Source organism: Adiantum capillus-veneris, chromosome 21 (genome assembly GCF_014529385.1).
Source record: "Adiantum capillus-veneris isolate H3 chromosome 21, ASM1452938v2, whole genome shotgun sequence".
NCBI classification, from domain to species: domain Eukaryota; kingdom Viridiplantae; phylum Streptophyta; class Polypodiopsida; order Polypodiales; family Pteridaceae; genus Adiantum; species Adiantum capillus-veneris.
This window is the reverse complement of record NC_140951.1, coordinates 84,736,757-84,756,222: the sequence shown is the minus strand read 5'-3', so window position 1 is coordinate 84,756,222 and position 19,466 is coordinate 84,736,757. Positions and strand designations below refer to the sequence as shown.

Genomic DNA, 19,466 nt, shown 5'->3' with positions numbered 1-19,466 from the left:
CTCCAGGGATGAAGAGACTATCTCTATGGTACGAGTTACCATACTGGCCCCGACTCGTGATCAATCACTTGCTCGATCCAATGCACATATTCAAGAATGTGGGTAATCTACAATGGGACCATTTGACCGGCAAGAAAGATACTTTGGGAGCCAGAGTTGACCTTAGAAATGTGGATCGTATGGAGCAATATTGGCCGCAAACAGCGTCTGATGGATCGATAAAACTTCCTAAAGCACCATGGATTTTCACAGGAGCCCAAGAACGCAAAGTAAAAGAGGCCATTCGATCTTTGCGGACCCCCACTGGCGTAATGCACTCGCTCCGAACGTGTTTTACTAAAGAAGGAAAGCTTACCGGTTTGAAGTCACACGATTGGCATAAAATGTGTCAGGTACGTTCATAGTGGACTTTAATATCATTGCATAAAATGTGGACTTTAATATCATTGCTGCACATACTTTACAGTTTATTTTACCGGTTGCCATTGAGGGATGTTTGTCTCTCGACATCCGTAACACAATCTACAAACTTGCAAAGCTGGTGCAATGGATCTCACAAAAGGAGATCGACGTAGACTCCATACCATTCGCCAAACTAAATGCTGCGGAGCTTGTGTGCATGTTTGAGAAACATTTTCCTACTACAATACTAACCATTCAGGTGCATCTTCTTATTCACATAGTTGATGAGGTGGAAATAGCTGGCACAGTTCATTCCAGATGGATGTTCTTCTTAGAGCGTTTCATGAAAACGCTTAAGGGATATGTGCGTCAAAAGGCACGTCCGGAGGGTAGCATGGCAGAAGGTTGGTTGGTATCAGAGTCCCTAGTGTACATTGGAGAGTGGCTAGACGGATTTGATAAATCCCGGGACACGCTATGGCGAACCATAGATGATGAGCGCATATCTGGGATTGTCATGTGCAATCTCGGTGTTGAGAAGAAGATGACGGAAGATCTAGAGGCTAAAATCAACCGATTTTGCATGCTTCACAATCCAGTGATGCAAAAGTGGATTTCACAATATGAGGATGCAAAGCAAGAGCGACAAAGGGCACGAATCGAGTGGAGACGGGGAAGACGACCACCGATGCACTATCCAGCGGTTCTGGAGAGCCTACCAACCTTCATGAGCTTAAGATGGTTGCACAACCAATTGAAAAGCGCACAACAATGCGGTGACGAAGTGACTGAAGAAGAGTGGGAGTACTCTCGGGGTTGCGCGACCAAGGTAAGTTTGCAATGTACGACTAGCAAGTGACTTTTTTTATAAACGTTTGAACGGCCACTCATAATCTTTGTTCGTTGTAGTATAAGTCATACACAGCAGCGTTTTACTCAAGATTGTGGAATCATGGCAAAATTTGAACAGTCTAGTCGACGACGTTCCTCTGATGCAGATCCCGTGGTGGCGGAACTCACTTACTTCGGCACGCTGCAAGAGATTTTGAGGATCGATTACAGAGGATTTTTTGTCGACTTGTTCGACGTGCAATGGTTCAAGATAATCATGGAGGGTCGAAACGCTACTGTGCGTAGAGGAGAGTCTGGTTTTCTTGAGGTGGATTCTACTAAGAAATGGACTGACCTAAGAGACACTTTCGTACTACCCGAGCATTGTGAACAAGTAAGTATATAAATAGTTAACATCCCCCTTTTACAAGTTATGTGCTTGAAAGCTCTCATGTAAGTTATGTGGCTCTGGCAGGTAGTATTTCATCCTACAAAGTCTACATCAAACTGGTGGTACGTCATAGAGGTAGCCCCTCGTAGTGCAAGGACGTATGAAGGCTACCATGTGCCAATCACAACGACATCAATGGAGGAGATCAGAGAAGATGCTCAATCAGAAGCCGCTGCGGTGGTGCCAGACGAGCATCAAGATGCTACTACTCTATATGGGGTGCATGCAGAGGAGCTACAAAATGAAACAGAGGATATGTGTTTAAACGGAGAGCTCTATATAGATATAGGAAGTTATGCTGAGTTATGCGAGGATGAGAGAGAGATCTCTTAAAGCCACAAATATTGTATTTGAACAATTTTGCTCCGTGCTGTAAAAGCTCTAGCTCTCTAAGTAGCTTCCATGGTGTGTAACGCTCTTTTCTACTCGCGCTCACATCTTTTGATTGAAAATTCTGAGTTTTCGACTTGCCTCTTCTATCACTCGATTCATTGCGTCATTGTATTTATATGCGTCATTACGTCATTGTATTTAATGGTCTTTGCGTCATTGTCTACTCTATTCATTCAATATTAAGTTTAAATATTCGTGTGTTTAATGCAGGTATGGATGATGAGGAGTTTCTTTCTTCTTTGTCACCGCAGCAGAGACAGTGGTACGTGGAGCGTCATCGCTCTGGCGCATCATCGCGCGTTCCTACACCATCCGCATCTCCCTCTCTTTCGGAGCATTCGGCGCGCTCCGAAGCTTCGGCGTCGACGAGACGAGCGTCACACTCGTCTAGACACCGGCGCTCTAGTGGTGGCGGTGGCGGTTGTTAATTGTGGGGATTCCGCCACCGATGCCTCCACACCGCCTCGTGTTCGACGAGGCTCTTTACCCTCCCCTTCTTTGCCCGCCCCCACACCAGCCACAGCATCGCCGTCTACGCCAGGTTTTGCACGGCTGACTGTTCCTAGAAGCTACACACCTCTACCTACTCCGCCAGGAGCCACCCCACTCGACACTCCTCGCTTCGGCGCCCAGACGCCGATGGAGACACCTGACGTCCGTACCCCCATCGACACGCCGCTAGAGACCCCTGCCGGGACACCCAGGTTCACGCGTCACCGGCCAGAGGGCTTGCCTTACTCCGTCGACATCAGCGGCGGCATCATCATGGATGATGATGGCAAGAAGGTGATCTCGCGCATGCGTGGTCTTTGCTCTCAGCTGTTTAGACACTATATACTAAACAAATGGAGTGAAGTACCAAGTGATTTAAAAAACAGAGTCATCAGCATACTTCATGATGAGTTTCCCGTTCCAACACGGGATCAGCGCTTCAATGAAGACCTGATGAAGATTCGAATGCGCGAATACTGCAAACACAAGCGTTCCGAAGTGCAAAAAGCAATCAAGAATGGGTGGAATAGGCCAGATTGGCTGGCCAAAGAAGATTGGAAGAATGCGAAGAAAGCAGCGCGCGAGAATCCCGACAAGTGGAAGCAACAAAAGGATGCAGCCAGAGCGCGAGTAGAGGCAGGGAGCTCGCACCACTTGGGGAGCGGTGGATGGGCATCATTTGAGGCCGATTTTGTAAGTCTTTTCACATTGCTCTTTATGCATGTTCGATAGTTTAGGGTTTATGAGTTTTTTAGTTCTAACATAATGAAATCTTTGTATGTTTTGACAGTGGTCGATGACAGGACGTGATCCCACACCGTACGAGCGCGAGTACGCAGGCAGGAAGGGCTTAAACGCCCTGATGGACATTCTCAGTTCTCGCGGCGGCATGGTTAGTATTAGGGTTTACTCTTTTTTATTTTTTGTATTGTTTTATAAATGTCGTTATATGTTTATATTTACTGAAAACTGTCTTATTGTCTTTTTTTGCAGAATCCGACAGATACGCCGCTTGGACGCGATGAGACGTCTGATTAGACGACGTCAGTTTAGCCGTAGCTAGATAGCATTAGTTTAGGGTTTCTCATAGCTTATGTATCATGAGACGGATTTTATACGTCTTTTTGAACCATGTATATTATTACATTTGTCACCGCAATTCCTTTTGCCAATCAATTCTTTATGCCTATGATGTTGTACAATTGTCATTATTACATTTGCCAATCAATTCAGTTTGTCTATGATGTGTACAATTGTCAATTTTGCAAACAATGCGTCTTGTGGGTGACTATTTTGGGTCTATTATTTACCTTTGCACTTTTTTTAAAAAGTGAATCAAGTACAATATGGTTGATGGGTGGCAGGGCATTCAATGCCCTGCCACCAAAAAAATATTCTCTCAGGCGTCGCTATAAGCGTCGCTATTTATGGCTCTGTAGCGTCGCTATATGCGTCGCTATACTCTTCTGTGAGAGCGTCGCTATCTGCGTCGCTATAGGCGTCGCTATGAGCGTCGCTATATAGCGACGCCTATAGCGACGCAGATAGCGACGCTCTCGTAGCGACGCTTTTAGCGACGGTTATAGCGACGCCGGGGGTTATAAAAACCCAGTGTATTTCCGTCGCTAAGAGCGTCACAAGAGCACACAACCTCTTGTAGTGTACACAAGCCGTAGGTCAAATCCGATTGCGTTTTTCTACGAAAAAACGTAGACGGACTTCGAAAACTGGTTCTACGCCTACCGAAACCATCCATAGTCCATTAAGTAGTCTTAAGGCAATGTCAAGACCGTGTATGGCAAGCCATAGGTCAAACGGACAGAAGAAACGTCAAATACACAAGCCGTAGGTCAAATCCGGTTGCGTTTTTCTATGAAAAAACGCAAACGGACTTCGTAAATGGCTTCTATGTCTACTGAAACCATCCGTAGTCCATTAGGTAGTCTTTAGGCAATGTCAAGAGCGCATATGGCAAGCCGTAGGTCAAACGGATAGAAGAAACACCAAATACACAAGCTGTAGGTCAAATCCGATTGCGTTTTTCTACGAAAAAACGCAGATGGACTTCGAAAATTGATTCCACGCCTACCAAAACTATCCGTAGTCCATTAAGTAGTCTTAAGGCAATGTCAAGACCGTGTATGGCAAGCCGTAGGTTAAACGGACAGAAGAAACGTCAAATACACAAGTCGTAGGTCAAATCCGGTTGCGTTTTTCTACGAAAAAACGTAAACGAATTTCAGAAATGGTTTCTATGCCTACTGAAACCATCCGTAGTCCATTAGGTAGTATTTAAGCAATGGCAAGAGCGCGTATGGCAAGCCGTAGGTCAAACGGATAGAAGAAACGCCAAATACACAAGTCGTAGGTCAAATCTAGTTGCGTTTTTCTACGAAAAAACGCAAACGGACTTCGGATATGCCTTCTATGCCTACCGAAACCATCCGTAGTCCATTAAGTAGTCTTAAAGCAATGTCAAGAACGTGTATGGCAAGCCGTAGGTCAATGGGTTTGAATTAACGCCAAATACACAAGCCGTAGGTCAAATCCGGTTGCGTTTTTCGAAAAAACGCAACCGGATTTCGGAAATGACTTCTATGCGAGAGAGAGAGAGAGAGAGAGAGAGAGAGAGAGAGAGAGAGAGAGAGAGGGAAGTGGAGAGCGAGACAGAGAGAGAGATAGGGAAATAGGGAGAGAGAAAAAGATAGGGAATATATATATATATATATATATATATATATATATATATATATATATATATATAGAGAGAGAGAGAGAGAGAGAGAGAGAGAGAGAGAGAGAGGGAATAGAAAGAGAGAGAGATAGAGAAGTGGAGAGCGAGACAGAGAGAGAGATAGGAAAATAGGAAAATAGAGAGAGAAAGAGAGATAGCGAGAGCGAGAGAAAGGGAGATAGCCGTTGGATGTTGAAGAAACTATGGAACTAAAAGAGGCAAAGGGGTTTTGCCCGCTACATGCATTGCCATGTACACCTAAGAGTGCACGTATGTGTCTACCCATATAGGATTTGACCAATAAAGACGAGATTTTGACTCGGTGGTCTTGATCTCCGTACACCTCTGCACCGAGGTCCACAGATGCTTCGACCCCTCCTCGCTCACTACCCCCGTCCTACCCAGGCACACCTCTCAACACACCTCTTGGCACACCTCGGACACCTTGGGGGGCACACGATGCTAGTGCCTCCAAGCTCTATACTGTACGGGCAAATGGTTCTGTTGACATGGATAGAGTCGGGATTGAGATGAAACAGTGGATTCGCCAACTCGCGGAGCTACAGTTTTCGACCAGCATTCTGACGTCTTGGGGTGAGCAGGAAAAGGACAAAGTCACTTACATAGTGGAGACCATCCTGAGAGTGTACCAGCCTGCTCCAGGTTCTGACGTTGTTCCGAGGAGGTGGATCAAGGGTGTTGCACGGGACACCGTGAAACATCGACGAGATGCAGCTCGGAAGGCTTTCAGGACCGGCTCGCCAAAGCCTTCGGGCATCCCACACAAGACGTGGCTGTAGATCAGGGAGGATGAGCGGGCAGCGGCCACGCGGTTTAGACAGCAGCATGAGGCCGCGCATCTCATCTTGGCAGCGGAGGCTTCGACACCTTTCGCTATGTGTTTGTGAGTTTCTAATCCAATCTTAACTATGGCGTTTTTTAAAACGCGATGAATCATGTATTTTTATTACTTTGATTTTTGTATAAACACAGAATCTTGCGATGCATCGAGCCCCGACACGTTAGGAGGAGTCAGATGGATATCGTAGAGGTATCTATGAAGTATTGAATGATCTTGATGCTTCAGGAGAACCTGTTGTCCTATGTGCAGGTTGTGACGCCTAGTCATCAGTGGACCGGATTTCATATATATGCTTTGTGAGACACAGACACGCTTCTGTGTCTCCTTTTGTATAGACATATATATATGGGTATGATTATTGTTCAGACAGTTATTGTTTTCCTTATGGTTATGGTTATTGTCATTGTCATTGTATAGACATGGTTATTTCTCCTATTCTTGTATAGACATAGTTATGGTTCAGGTTTTGTTTATGGTTATGTTTAACTTTCTGGTTATGCTTATGATTATTGTTAATTTTGTTTCTGGTTATGATCAAAGTGGTTATGGTTTTAAGTTATGGTTATGGTTCGTTATGGTCATTGGCCTTAAATATCATGTGAGATCCTACATGGATAGCATGTAGGAGGCGTATACATGATATATTTTTTTTGAAAAGTTTATGTAAAAACGAAGGGAACTCTGCCGAAATTTCTGCGGGAGCACGGTTGATTTTGGTGCTGCTCGCTTTCTTGGGCAGAGGGTAGGAAGTCTGGCTGTGGTGGCTGTGTCCATCTTTTCTCTGGGCACAGGCCAGGCTACCTGTCCTCTGTCCAAGAAATTTTTTTCTGTTATGGTCGTCGATATCCACGTCGCTATTTGCGTCTATATCAGCGTCTATATACACGTCGCTATCTGCGTCGCCAATAAACCCTTTCCACGCGTATATCGATGCTCTTTGCGACAGTTTCACAGGGACGCGTACAGCGACGTTAAACGTCGCTATATACTTCGATAATACCTTTTTTTGTTGTAGTGGGATTTGAGAGATCTTTTTGAGGGAGTTTTTTTTCTAATTTTTTACTTGCAGTAGCAAAAAGAAAAAAAGCTCCCTCAAAATCTTCCTTAGAAAGGTATGAGGAGAGAGAGCTTTTGGAGGGAGCTTCCTCCCTTCTCTCTCTCCCTCTCTCATATATATATATATATATATATATATATATATATATATATATAATATATTTATTTACATTTCTATCGTCTATATCTCTCTCTCTCTCTCTCTCTCTCTCTCTCTCTCTCTATATATATATATATATATATATATATATATATATGTATTTATATATATGTATATGTATATATATATACCCTCTACATCTCTACCCTCCCCCCCCCCTCTCTCACTCTCCCTCGCTCTCCCCATCATGCTCATGAGAGAGAGAGAGAGAGAGAGAGAGAGAGAGAGAGAGAGAGGGTATATATATATATATATATATATTACACACACACACACAAACTCTACACAAGGCAATAGATTACTATTCTACCTACCTAAATCACTTCAACGTGAGCATTGCTCTACACTTGGGAGGCAATCATCAAATAAGTTCACCTAAATTACTTTTATATGTGAGCATGGTTCTACTCAAAGCAAATAAATACCTAGCAATCACTAAATTAACTTTGGCTAACTTACTTCCAAGTGTGAGTGAAACTTTACACAAAGCTCTATTAACCATATTTTCTAATCACTACACTTGATCTATACTATCAAATTTTAAATTTAATTTTTCATCTTATAATTAATTAAATCCACCTCTTATATTTTCAAATTTAAGCATAGTGTCTACAAGAATGCTTTTTCCTTTTTGTGGGTGTTAGAGTTGAACTTTGTATTAAAACTAAAGGCAAAACCTTTTAGAAAGATGTCCACATTAGTAGAGAGCCCACGGGTGCCTCCTATGTAGAATTATATATTTTGATCGAATATTAGTTCGATCGAACTAATATTTTGATCAAAATGTTAGGAAATTATACGAGACAAAAATTTTGCTGATGTGGCACCGTACTGTAATATGTATGTTTAATATAAGGTGTTGTATAATACGCTTGATTATAGCGTATTACACGTACATCGTATAATGTGCAATGCAGCTTAGACCCTAAGAGAATTTACACAGTCAACTCCTAGTGGCCAAACCAAAAGCCACTAACCCTAACTAGCTAGCTCTAAGCAATCTGAAACGGCCAAACCAACAAGGCCCTAAGCTAGTTTAGAGTGGCCAACCCTAAGCGGCTTTACACGGCCAACTCCTAACGGCTAAACCAAAAGCTAACCATAACTCATTAGCTCTAAGTGGATTGAAATGGCCAAATCAATGTGGCCCTAAGCTGGTTTAGAGAAGCCAACCCAAAGAGGCTTTAAACGGATGACCCTAAGCAGCTTTCCACGACAACTCCTAGCGGCCAAACCAAAAGCCGGTGATGACAAAATGGAGTGGGAATTTATTTTTCATTCTTTAGCACATAAAAAAATTTATCAGTTTTGTGCATGTGTTGTTTGGTAATGCAATAGAATTTCTAGAATAGTCTCACCAAATTCTCTCTAGCAAGTGGCTCACAGATCAACCATGGAAAAACAAGTTTCAAGACCAGCAATAACACCATACCTCCACTGGTGACTCAGATTAGATGCCAAGAACTTGAGGCTGGTAAGATCTTTAGATTGCTTGGCATTCCCATGGGTTTCAATGTTAGCATGTCCCAAAGATTTGATTGGATGATTAACATGTTCAAATCTAAAATAGTGCTCTATTAAAACATGCAACCTACTCTCTCAACTAGAGTCTTTGTGCTAAATCACTATCTACTATCTTCTTTGGTAACGTTCGAAAACACAGATGAACATTCTCTTCCAACTTGCTAGGAGGTTCCTTTGGGGAGGTGATGAAAACAACTCAAGGATGGTTAGGTGGAACACATGTTGTCTCCCTAAAGAGGCAGGAGGACTAGGTATACTCTTGACTCACCCCCGCATTCCCTATTGAAAAGAGGGTGGACTTGCTTTTGTTCCGGGTGTTCAAGGTCGCCTGTGTCTCTGGTGGGCCCAAAAATGGTACAACAAACCGTTTTTTGTCAACTTGTTAAAACACCCCTACAACATTGTTGGTTCCGCGGAGACTCTACCCTCTCTAACTCTACCCTCGCATGCATGCGAATGGACTCTAAGGTTATTTATGGCGGAAGAAGAAGCAAAAACGTCCAAGTTTGAACTTTAGGTTAGACATTGGCTGGTGGCGTTCAAGGTCCTGCAAGAGAGAGAGAGAGAGAGAGAGAGAGAGAGAGTTTTTGTTTAGAGAGACAGAGAGGCTTAATTCTGAAGCGCCCTTCCCACCACCACGAGTCTGGACTCTGTTTCATCATTCAATCAAACCTTGGGCGTTACAATCCCCCCTTCCCTTCTCTTTTCTGCATGCCCACGTAGACTACTCATCCGAGCTGTTGTCCTCCCATTGGTTCCACTTGTATCTGATCCGCCTTGCCCCCTCTGGCTCCCTCTCTCTCTCTCTAGCTGTTACGCTTTTGATCACCATCTCCTGCGTAGGATTTACTGACAGATTTGTCCTCCCATGGGCACCTGACTAACTAACTTTGCTGCTAACTAATCAACCCATCATCTGCTAAAGATGGAAGAGCCGCTATTGATGAGTTCTCATGAGCCTTCAAACCATCTTGCAGCTCTTGTTGTGTTCATGAATTCTACCAAAGAAGGTCAGTTTCCAGTATTATAACCGGCCTCTCTCTCTCTCTCTCTCTCTCTCTCTCTCTCTCTCTCTCACACACACACACACACACACACACACACACACACACACACATACTCGCATACTCTCTGAGCTTTTACATTTTTGCATTGTGTACAAATATACTAGCCCATAACTACTTGGGCCTAAATGTGGCTACTCCTCTGAGCCTATGCTATGTATGTGTGTAACTAACTCCTACTTCATATGGAGACTACTTCTCTCTACTAATTAACTCTAGCGTTTGAATGACATTAATTGGATCTACCTGCAGAGCACATCAAGAGTACCCATTTCTATAATCGAGATGGTGGCGCATTGTTTTCAATTGAGCAAGAATTTTTGCTTACTCCCGGAAACTATACTTGCCTGAGCGATTCGAACAACGGCACTGGAGTGGCGCACGGAGATACAAGCTGCTTTGATAACACCCTGACAGCATTGCCATTAAAGCAATTGATGGCCTCCTTGAAAAAGTTGCAGGAAATTGAAGGGTGGAAGTGTGTGGTTGAATTTGCCAGTGATTGCCCACATGAAACCACAATGGTAGAACTTCTCACTCCTTCAAGGTAATTGAGCATTCTTATTGTTTCTAATGGATCTTACCACATTTCAATCTGCATGCTTGAATACTAGAATGTGTAATGGTTATAATTACTGTAGTAAAACCCTATAGGCCCCACTACAGGCTTTATTCACTTCTTCATTGATGACCATGACATTGTGTGATAACATGACATTTATAAATCCTTGGAGTTCCTCCATGTAGGTATTTAATAGAATGAAACTTAATTAGCAATAGGGGAGTGGAGGTAAATAGATTGAATGCTTAGCAATAGTGCCAAGCTCTAGTTAAATAGAATAAATGCATAGCAATAAGGGAATGGAGGGAAGTTCCATTGAGGTTTGATCACTAATTACCTTGCAAATATATACAAGTTTGATCGAGGTTTGATCACTTACCTTGCAAATATACTTGCACTACACTTCAGAGACCTTCAAAAATATGTTATCATGCCCTGCCAACCGAGGCTTGCTAATTGCAGCCCTCCATGTTGCTTGTATATTCTTTCACGTGGACTCATGAAGGGGTACACTATTATAGTGTTAGCTACCACGTTTTCTAAATCAAAATATTAAAAAATGAGCATCACTATCTAATTAGAAGTCTTTCCCAAGACGTATCATGGAAAGGGCACATCAAGCACCTTCAAATGAGCTATTGAGCACTGCGTTTGGAGGTGACATTGGAAAGTTATGCTAGAATCTATAAAATGCATGCTCACCTTATACTGCTTCCACAAGAAGATATAACATTAAAGTTATTACAATCTGACATTTCTCGCGCACGCATGTGAGTGCACACTTGTATGCATGCGGTATGGGCAGACACGTTGACATGCACAGCGCACACTCTTGCAAAGGGATTTATGCACATATATTCAGAAATGTTTGTAATATAGTTTCATTAATGCTTGCTATCATCAACTGCAATGAATATTATGTTGTTTGGATGATCAATATGGAGTCTCTTTGGAAGAACTTTTGATCTGAAAGTGTGATATCGATCGGTGGAAACATCTATAATTACCAATCATCAACAAACCTTTATCTATAATTACCAATCTGAACCTGTCCCAATTCCTGTCCTATGAACAAATACTGATGCTTTCCTGAATAGTACACTAATGGATAGGATTGATATCAACATAATTCCCATGTTTTCTCTCAAGCATACTTCTACATATACATACTTTCATAGGAAAATCTAACATTTCTGGGTTTGCAGGAATGCTGATTTGAAGAGTCTTCCATCACTAGCCCATGATCTTGCAATGGCAGAGGCAGCATTAATACAGAGCTCATGCATGAAGTTTCAAGGTTTGCCTGATGATCAGAGCTACGTTGGAGGTCGTGTGGCTTGCATTGATACCGAGCAGGCAAGACTCGACTCAATTTCCAAGATGAGTACTGATTGGATAGTGGCCAATCCATTGATTCCAGCAGCTCCTCAGCTAGCCTCGCCATCAATAGATGCTCAAACATTTGGTGACATCCCCGGGCTTGAGACACCAGACCGGATACCCATCAATCCCAATGGCATAATTACTAGCCAAGGCCTCCAATGCTCTCTCTGGCAGACTTGGGGTTCTGATTTGGAACTTGCCAGCCCCCGCCTTTGCAAGAGCACATCGGATCTTAACTCATGGCTGCGGTGCGATTTCTCTAGTGGTGGTGCTGCCAGCCAAGGTCTCTCTCAATATCACTTATATATAGAGCATAAACCAGAAATCATAACATGAAATATTCTACTAGATTGGTATATACTCACTAAATAGAAATTTAAATTTTGATACCAACAACATTTACAATCTTCAGTGCTTATCTTCACTCATCAGAGTAGAAAAATCTCAGAAAAGAATCATACTACAATATATACACCCCTCGTACAAAAATTATTTAATATTCATATTTCAAGTTATATTTATTAAGCAATCCTGGCTTTTAATTTCTGTATTATATAATTCTCTTTGCTTGATTTTGTTTCAAATACTGCACTAGCCTCTATAAATCCTGAGCTCTAAGCCCAGTAAAGCACCACACCAGACATCTGCAATCTATCGACAAATCTTGAGTACTGCATTTTTTTCTGCATGTATGTATTGTTGCAAGTCTATGCGATGGAGTACATGATATCATACGTGAGGGCAATGAGCTAATAGAATGCCTTGCAGGCATATTGAGTGTCTCCTCACCTGCAAGCCCCAAGGCCGAAGATCTTTCTCTTTGGACCCCTGCTCTCTTGGACCTGAGCTTGAACCTCCCAGATATCACCTTGGATCAACAGAGTGAGGCACTTTTGCAACTTCAGGGTCCTCCCGATGATGCTGGTCAGTTGAATATCGATGTCACTGCGACAACTTTCAACTTACAAGATCCTACCTTGACAGGATCCAATGACGGGGCTCATGTGGATGCCACTGGGATTGACTGCTTTTCTCTGGAGTGCTTTGGGCTTGATAGCTCCACATGTTGCAACTTCTATCCGGAATACACCGCATTGGAATCGCAAGAGCAACTCTCATCAGACTCTCTATATTGCATGCATCCAGTTGATACAAATGTGCCCCAAACGGATGTCAGCACAGTTAGTAGACAACCTTTCCATGGGTTTTCCCCTCTTGATGCCTTCTTGGCTCATGCAGACAACAACAGCATGGCTCTCTCTTCTGATTCTAACATAAGTAATGGCCTTCAAGGCATGCCGTCTTTCTCTTCTTCTTCAATCGTCGACAATGCGTACTCATCAACAACGACAACAGGTGGCACCGTGGGTGGAACCGCAACAAGTGCGATGTATTGGGATGGTAGAGGGAATATGCAGCTAGCAAGAGAAGGTAGGGTGACAAGGAGAAGTGCACAAGCTCAAGGCAGCACAGCCACCAGTGGCTCAACAATAACCAGCCAAAGGCAATCTCAGGTGCAAAGAGGGTCTAGTGAGAGGGTTACAGAGATTACCATTCAAGAGCTCTCACAGTACTTTAACATGCCCATTACCCAGGCATCCAAAGAACTCAAAGTAGGGCTTACTGTCTTGAAGAAAAAGTGCAGAGAGTTTGGAATTCCCCGCTGGCCGCACCGCAAAATGAAGAGCTTGGATAGCCTCATCAACAACATACAGGTACACACACCCTGCTTAATCATTAAGAGGTCCCTAGCCGTAATCATTAAGAGGGCATTCCATTCCTTTCATTATAAGTGTGGATCAGATTAATGGATGTACAAGTCAGATTTGTCTTCAAAGTTCTAGTATAGTAGTACCAAGGTTGCATACCAAATGCGTATTTATCAGTCGTCCCATACCGTACAGTATTCAGCTTTACGTACTCAAACACACAGTGTATACATGTATATATCTAGGGTTGTGTACATATATTGATGCATACATGCAAGCAAGCATGCATCAGTAGACATGTACATCTATGTGTATTCAATACATAAGGAAGTTTTTGTAATAGTGGTGATTACCCATACTGCACAACATTTGTTAACGTTTTTTTCATACTGTAATTATCGTACTTTTGTACACGCTGAATGCTTAGTCATATGCATTTTCAGTGCTCTAAAGCCAAAGCTCAACTTCAGTAGAACACATGTCAAGAAGTGAGTATTGTGTGAATGAGTTCGGCCACTAATTTGACATGCTGCAATGATGCATTGATTACCTGGTCCTCACATGCTGCAATGATGCATTCATTATCTGGTCCTTACATGCCATAATGATGCATTAAGCATCTGGTCCTGACATGCTGCAACAACTGAGGCTATTAAAAAAAATGGAAGCATGTGTCTCACACTTGTATATTAAATGACTGGCTAGAGGCCATTTTTGAGAGTGTCTTTGAAGAATGCCATTGGGATCGAGACGTGCTGCAGAAAATCTCATTGATCCTGATACAATTTTTTCACTCATTGATCAGCAACGTTTGCTAATGAGTGAGAAATTTGTATCAGGATCTATGCCCAGAGATATATAAGGGATGACTCGGACAGATCCTCTGATAGGGAGTCGTCCCGTATATATTGCTGCCCGTGCTTCTGTTAAAAAAAACAAAGAAAAGAACATAGTATCCTGAATGGCTATACACCGCAATAATAACGTTAAGAATTGAGCTCATAATCAACTAAATAAATAGCAAAGGATTAAAGGAGATCAGGAATTCTTCTCAAGTCTTCATTCTAGTCCCATATCTTACACCCTGTCATGATCAACAATAGAAACCAATTGTGTACATCAGCATATACTGGGAGGAAAGGCACGCTGCTAACTTTAGGAATTCAATCCATTCCTCTACAATATAATACTCATGATCAGATGTATGACTGACGATAAACTTAATCGTGTGGCATATATTATGCACAGTTATCAACATCATCATGGTTAGATAGGCTATGCTGAAGCATGGACTGCTTATGCAGATATTGAGATGCAGAGTTCATAGACCACCATAATTGTGCTCTATAGACATTTGTTGTTGTACATTGTGATATCCTTTGGAGAGTGGCAATCAAGCTACAATCTAAATCACAACAAGTTTCATTCATTTGTATGCTGATTTGTACTGATGTAAGTAGCCAACTCTTGGTATCTTGTAGTGGTGACCCATAATTAGCAAGGGCTTGCTCCTTTTGAGCCTGCTGGTGGATTCATTCTGAGTATGCCACATTGGTGGAGATGTGGGGTAGGCATCAAGATTCAAGAAAAGCACTTTCTTGAGCTTTAACCTGCACCAGCTTCTTGGGCATCATCCTCTCCAATTCAGACGCCGCACAGAGCTTCCCCTAATTCACAGCCGACATCATGAGCCACAGCTTGTCTCCCGACATCAGCCCAATTCTCTGCCATATATTGAGGATGCTTCCATGCGTCCAGAATTCCCTTCACAGCCTGCAGTTACCGATCAGATGTTCTCCATGCCCTTCGCTCAGGTCAATCACTCATTGCCTTCCTCACTACAAACTTAGCCAAAGCTCATCTTACTGACACCAAGCTTCACCCAGAATCATTCTCAAGCCTATCCAGACGTTTGCACATCAGAACATTACTCAAACGGCTGCACAACATCAACTGAATGAGCAACAACATGGACCGGTTGCTCAATTCGCCACTATCAAGCTTAACCAACTGCTCTTGAGGCAGATCCTACCATGTCCGAGGAGACAAAGCTGTCCTTTCTCTGGCCGTGCTTTTGCCATGATATCTCTCGGCATGTACGGGATCAAGGCCCTACATGTTTTCATTAAATATTGGCTCAATGTATTGAAGGTGCTGGCCAAGCTGATCAAGGTTAGGTACTCCAGAATCCTTCACAGCCTATGCAAAGACAAGTGCATGAATCACTCTCTACTACAGATGCCCAAAATCCAGCTTGAGGGCTCAAGTGGAAGCACTGCTGGACTCAGGTGATGATACATTTCGAGCGCTAGTGCCTATGTGGCACTAGCAGACACCCTTCAAAGTTTTGAATGAGAGGAATCAAGGGTATTCACTTGTGCCACATGGCACTGAGCGCTCGAAATTTAACCGAATAGTGACTCATGATCAGGTAGTACAATTTTGTCAATTAGCTGCTCTTCAGTAGACCAACTATCTCTTTCCACTAGCATCACAAAACCTCTTTGGAGACAATCAACGGTTTAATCATTCTAAAGTAGTTGCGCGTTGCACCTTTCAGATGGCTGATACCACCTTTACACATGCTTTTTATGTCCTCCCTCGGAAATTATTCCCAATCACAATTGGCTGTACGTGCCATTGGTTTGTCCAAGCATGAGCTAAGCTACACTTTGACAACCATCACTTCATCCTTCCAAACACACTCCCCATCCCACTCTTGTACTCACAACAAGGTCCAAACTTTGATCATGCTCAACACACAGTCCTATCAGTTGACAGCCACACTTATGACATCCGTCATCTATTGAAAATTTTACTTCTTTATTTTGCAATAGGAAAACCACACCTACAAGAAATTTTCCAGTGTAACCCTAGCTGCACATGCACTTTTCAAGCTAGTCTGCTTGCAAAAACTCGTTTTCAGCCACGGTTGTCCTATTCGAATCCTATCTGATCAAGGCCCACAGTTCAAAGCAGATGTTCTCCAAATCCTTTCCAAAGCCCTGGTTATGCAGCAACTCTTTACTTCCCCTTATCACCCACAAATCAACGGTCTCAATGAACACATGAATCGCACCCTCAAGCAAATGATTGCTGCATTTGAAGAACCTCTTCACCAAAACTGGTGGGATCAGATATATTGCAGTCCACGCATACTGTTAACACCTCTGTCCAATCTTCAACCCGGATTAGCCCTTTCTGAGGCCTCTACGTCGGAGGTCCCTGCACCTGCGCTAGCTACTGGTAAGAAATCCATTGCCACCTCTTCTTCTCTGTTGGCTGTGTGTCAGATTCTCTCTGTCCTCTGAAGGGGTCCCCCTTTGCTCCAAACCCTTTACTCCAAAGTGATCACGCCCTCTTATATTATCCTCTCTGTCGACAGAGACTCAGCGAATCTCTCTGTATGGATGGCTTGTTCCGTTTAACGTGGTGCTCCAACACATACAGGTTGCAGCGTCTCTCCAACGACGTTGGTCGCATCAGACTCGCATGGACTAATAATGCCGGTTTCGGCTCCAATGTGGACGGTGGTCGGACCACCGTCTAAAACAATAAATCGGGATCAGTGTTCTTTCCCCTAATCCCGGGGCCATGCTGAAATGGCAGGCGGCCTTGCATCCCGGGGCGGCCTTGCATGTCTGACCAACTTAGTAGTGGCCACCTGCAAAATCGAACATGTGAGCCAAACGACCCGTTTGTTGAATAGAGAGGCAAAGTTTTTACTAGTATCGCAAGCATGGCATCAAAGGACTGGCCCTTACCCTGAAATGACATTGAGCGCCCGTCCAAGTGTGACAGGGACGGCGGGCATTAGGGGGAGGTGTGGTGTCACTTGTATGTTGAGGTGTTGATCCCTTCTCCAATAGGTTGCATGCTAATGTGCACCTAAACCGAGTCTTGGTAGCTTGTAGTGGTAACCTTAATTAGCAAGGGCCTGCTCGTTTGGAGCCAGATGAATTCAGTCCTCAGTATTCACAATATCATTACGATATAATTTGTCTTTACCAATAAACATACATAAGCTGCTAGCTAATTACATCCGGCTCCAAACGGGCAAGGGCCTGCTCGTTTGGAGCCATATGGATTCAGTCTGAGAATTCACAGTATCATTACAATATGCTTTTTCTTTACCAAAAAACATACATACGGAGCTAGCTAATTACAAGTGGGCAGTATAAGCATCTATCTTAAGGCATTTATTTTCTTACAAAAAATAGTAAATGTGCCATATAAATATCCTTATTAAGCAATAATATCTATACGACCAAGCCAAAGCCACACATAATAGGCATCCCTATAAGTTGCCATATTAAAGCCGTTTCTGAAAGATGTGGTATGTTGTAGAAGTTTCTATGAGGAAAGGTTCTAGTAGAGGTTCTTGAATAGACCACATCTTCCTCGATTTTAGCATACCTGACACCCATGACCAATCATTGTGCATGGTTTGTCAGATCAAGGGAAGGGGCTTGATCGTACTTATAATGACAAGATCATCCTCCTTGGTAGATTCGTCCCGAGGACACGTAGATCCCTTCTTAGAGAGATTAAGGGATTTATGGTCATTGAAACAATATTATCACTTGTTTATCACTTATTTATATAAGAGTTTTGAGACCAAGATCAACTAATAAAAATCTTGATAAACCTTTCCTTGAGAGCTAATTAGTGCATGTGGAGGCTGCTTGAGATGTAGTCAAATGTGCTTGATAAACCCCAGCATGTGGAAGCTCGATGATGAAAATGATCAACATTTGCACAATGACTGCAATCATGAAAATGCCTTGCATGCACAATGTTATAAGGGCATCGTGGATATAGACATGCTAGACATGCAATGGCCACTCATGAGATGTGACTAGCTGTGACCGGCCGATGACTATACATGCAGGTAAAGTTGTGTATATAGATTCTATGTATCTATAGTATGTGGGTTGTACTTAACTGTATATATGAATGATGTGCATGTATGTATGTGGGTTGTACCTTTGTAGGTATAACGTAAGTTGGTACCGGAGTTGTATGTGTTTTAGTCCGACACCTATGGATAATGAGTATATTATGCAACATAAGGCCTAGAATTGGCTAGTGTTTATGTGGGCCATAGTTTTGCAAAAAAATGAGTACGAAAATTGTGTGTGTGTGTGTGTGTGTGTGTGTGTGTGTGTGTGTGAGAGAGAGAGAGGTCATGAAGTGGGCGGTAGTCATGCAAAGAAGATGAGCACTAAAATGGATGTGGGTGCATGCAGGATTTGGCAGGCGAGAATGGAGGGAAGGGGTCGACGAGGGTGTTGAATGCGGTCAAGGAGCTGGAGGAGCAGAAGCGGCTAATGGAGGAGATGCCTGGCATCGAGTTGGCAGAGCGCACCAAGCGCCTTCGCCAAGCGTGCTTCAAGGCTTCCTACAAGAAGCGTCGCCTCCTCTCAAACACGCCAACCCATGAACACCACATGAGCCACCACCATTAGTAGCTTAATAATACGGACCTCCATTTAAACTTAACCTAAATTAATTTTCCTATAGTCCCTTCATATATATTGGTCTCTCATTATGAATCTCTCTCTCTCTCTCTCTCTCTCTCTCTCTCTCTCTCTCTCTCTCACACAGACACACACACACACGACTCGTCGAATAGATCTTTGCGGTCTCTTGGGATTGTTCCAAACTTCTTGTCTTTTTCTTGTGTGTGTGTGTGTGTGTGTGTGTGTGTGTGTGTGTGTGTGAAGTTGGTCTCTTGGGATTGCTCTCTCTCTCTCTCTCTCTCTCTCTCTCTCTCTCTCACACACACACACACACACACACACACACACACACACACACACACACACACACCTTAATTACCC

The 19,466-nt window shown here is 43.1% G+C and overlaps 1 protein-coding gene across 1 annotated transcript; it reads left to right on the top strand.

Moving 5' to 3' along the window:
• Positions 1–9,622: 9,622 nt before the first annotated feature.
• On the top strand, positions 9,623–19,091 carry LOC147431272 (uncharacterized). The gene is made up of 6 exons (XM_086493883.1): positions 9,623–9,915; positions 10,222–10,516; positions 11,737–12,197; positions 12,683–13,629; positions 15,195–15,437; positions 18,873–19,091. The coding sequence occupies exons 1-6, from the start codon at positions 9,831–9,833 to the stop codon at positions 19,089–19,091; spliced, it is 2,250 nt and encodes a 749-aa protein (XP_086350009.1). The 5' UTR covers positions 9,623–9,830.
• Positions 19,092–19,466: the final 375 nt, after the last annotated feature.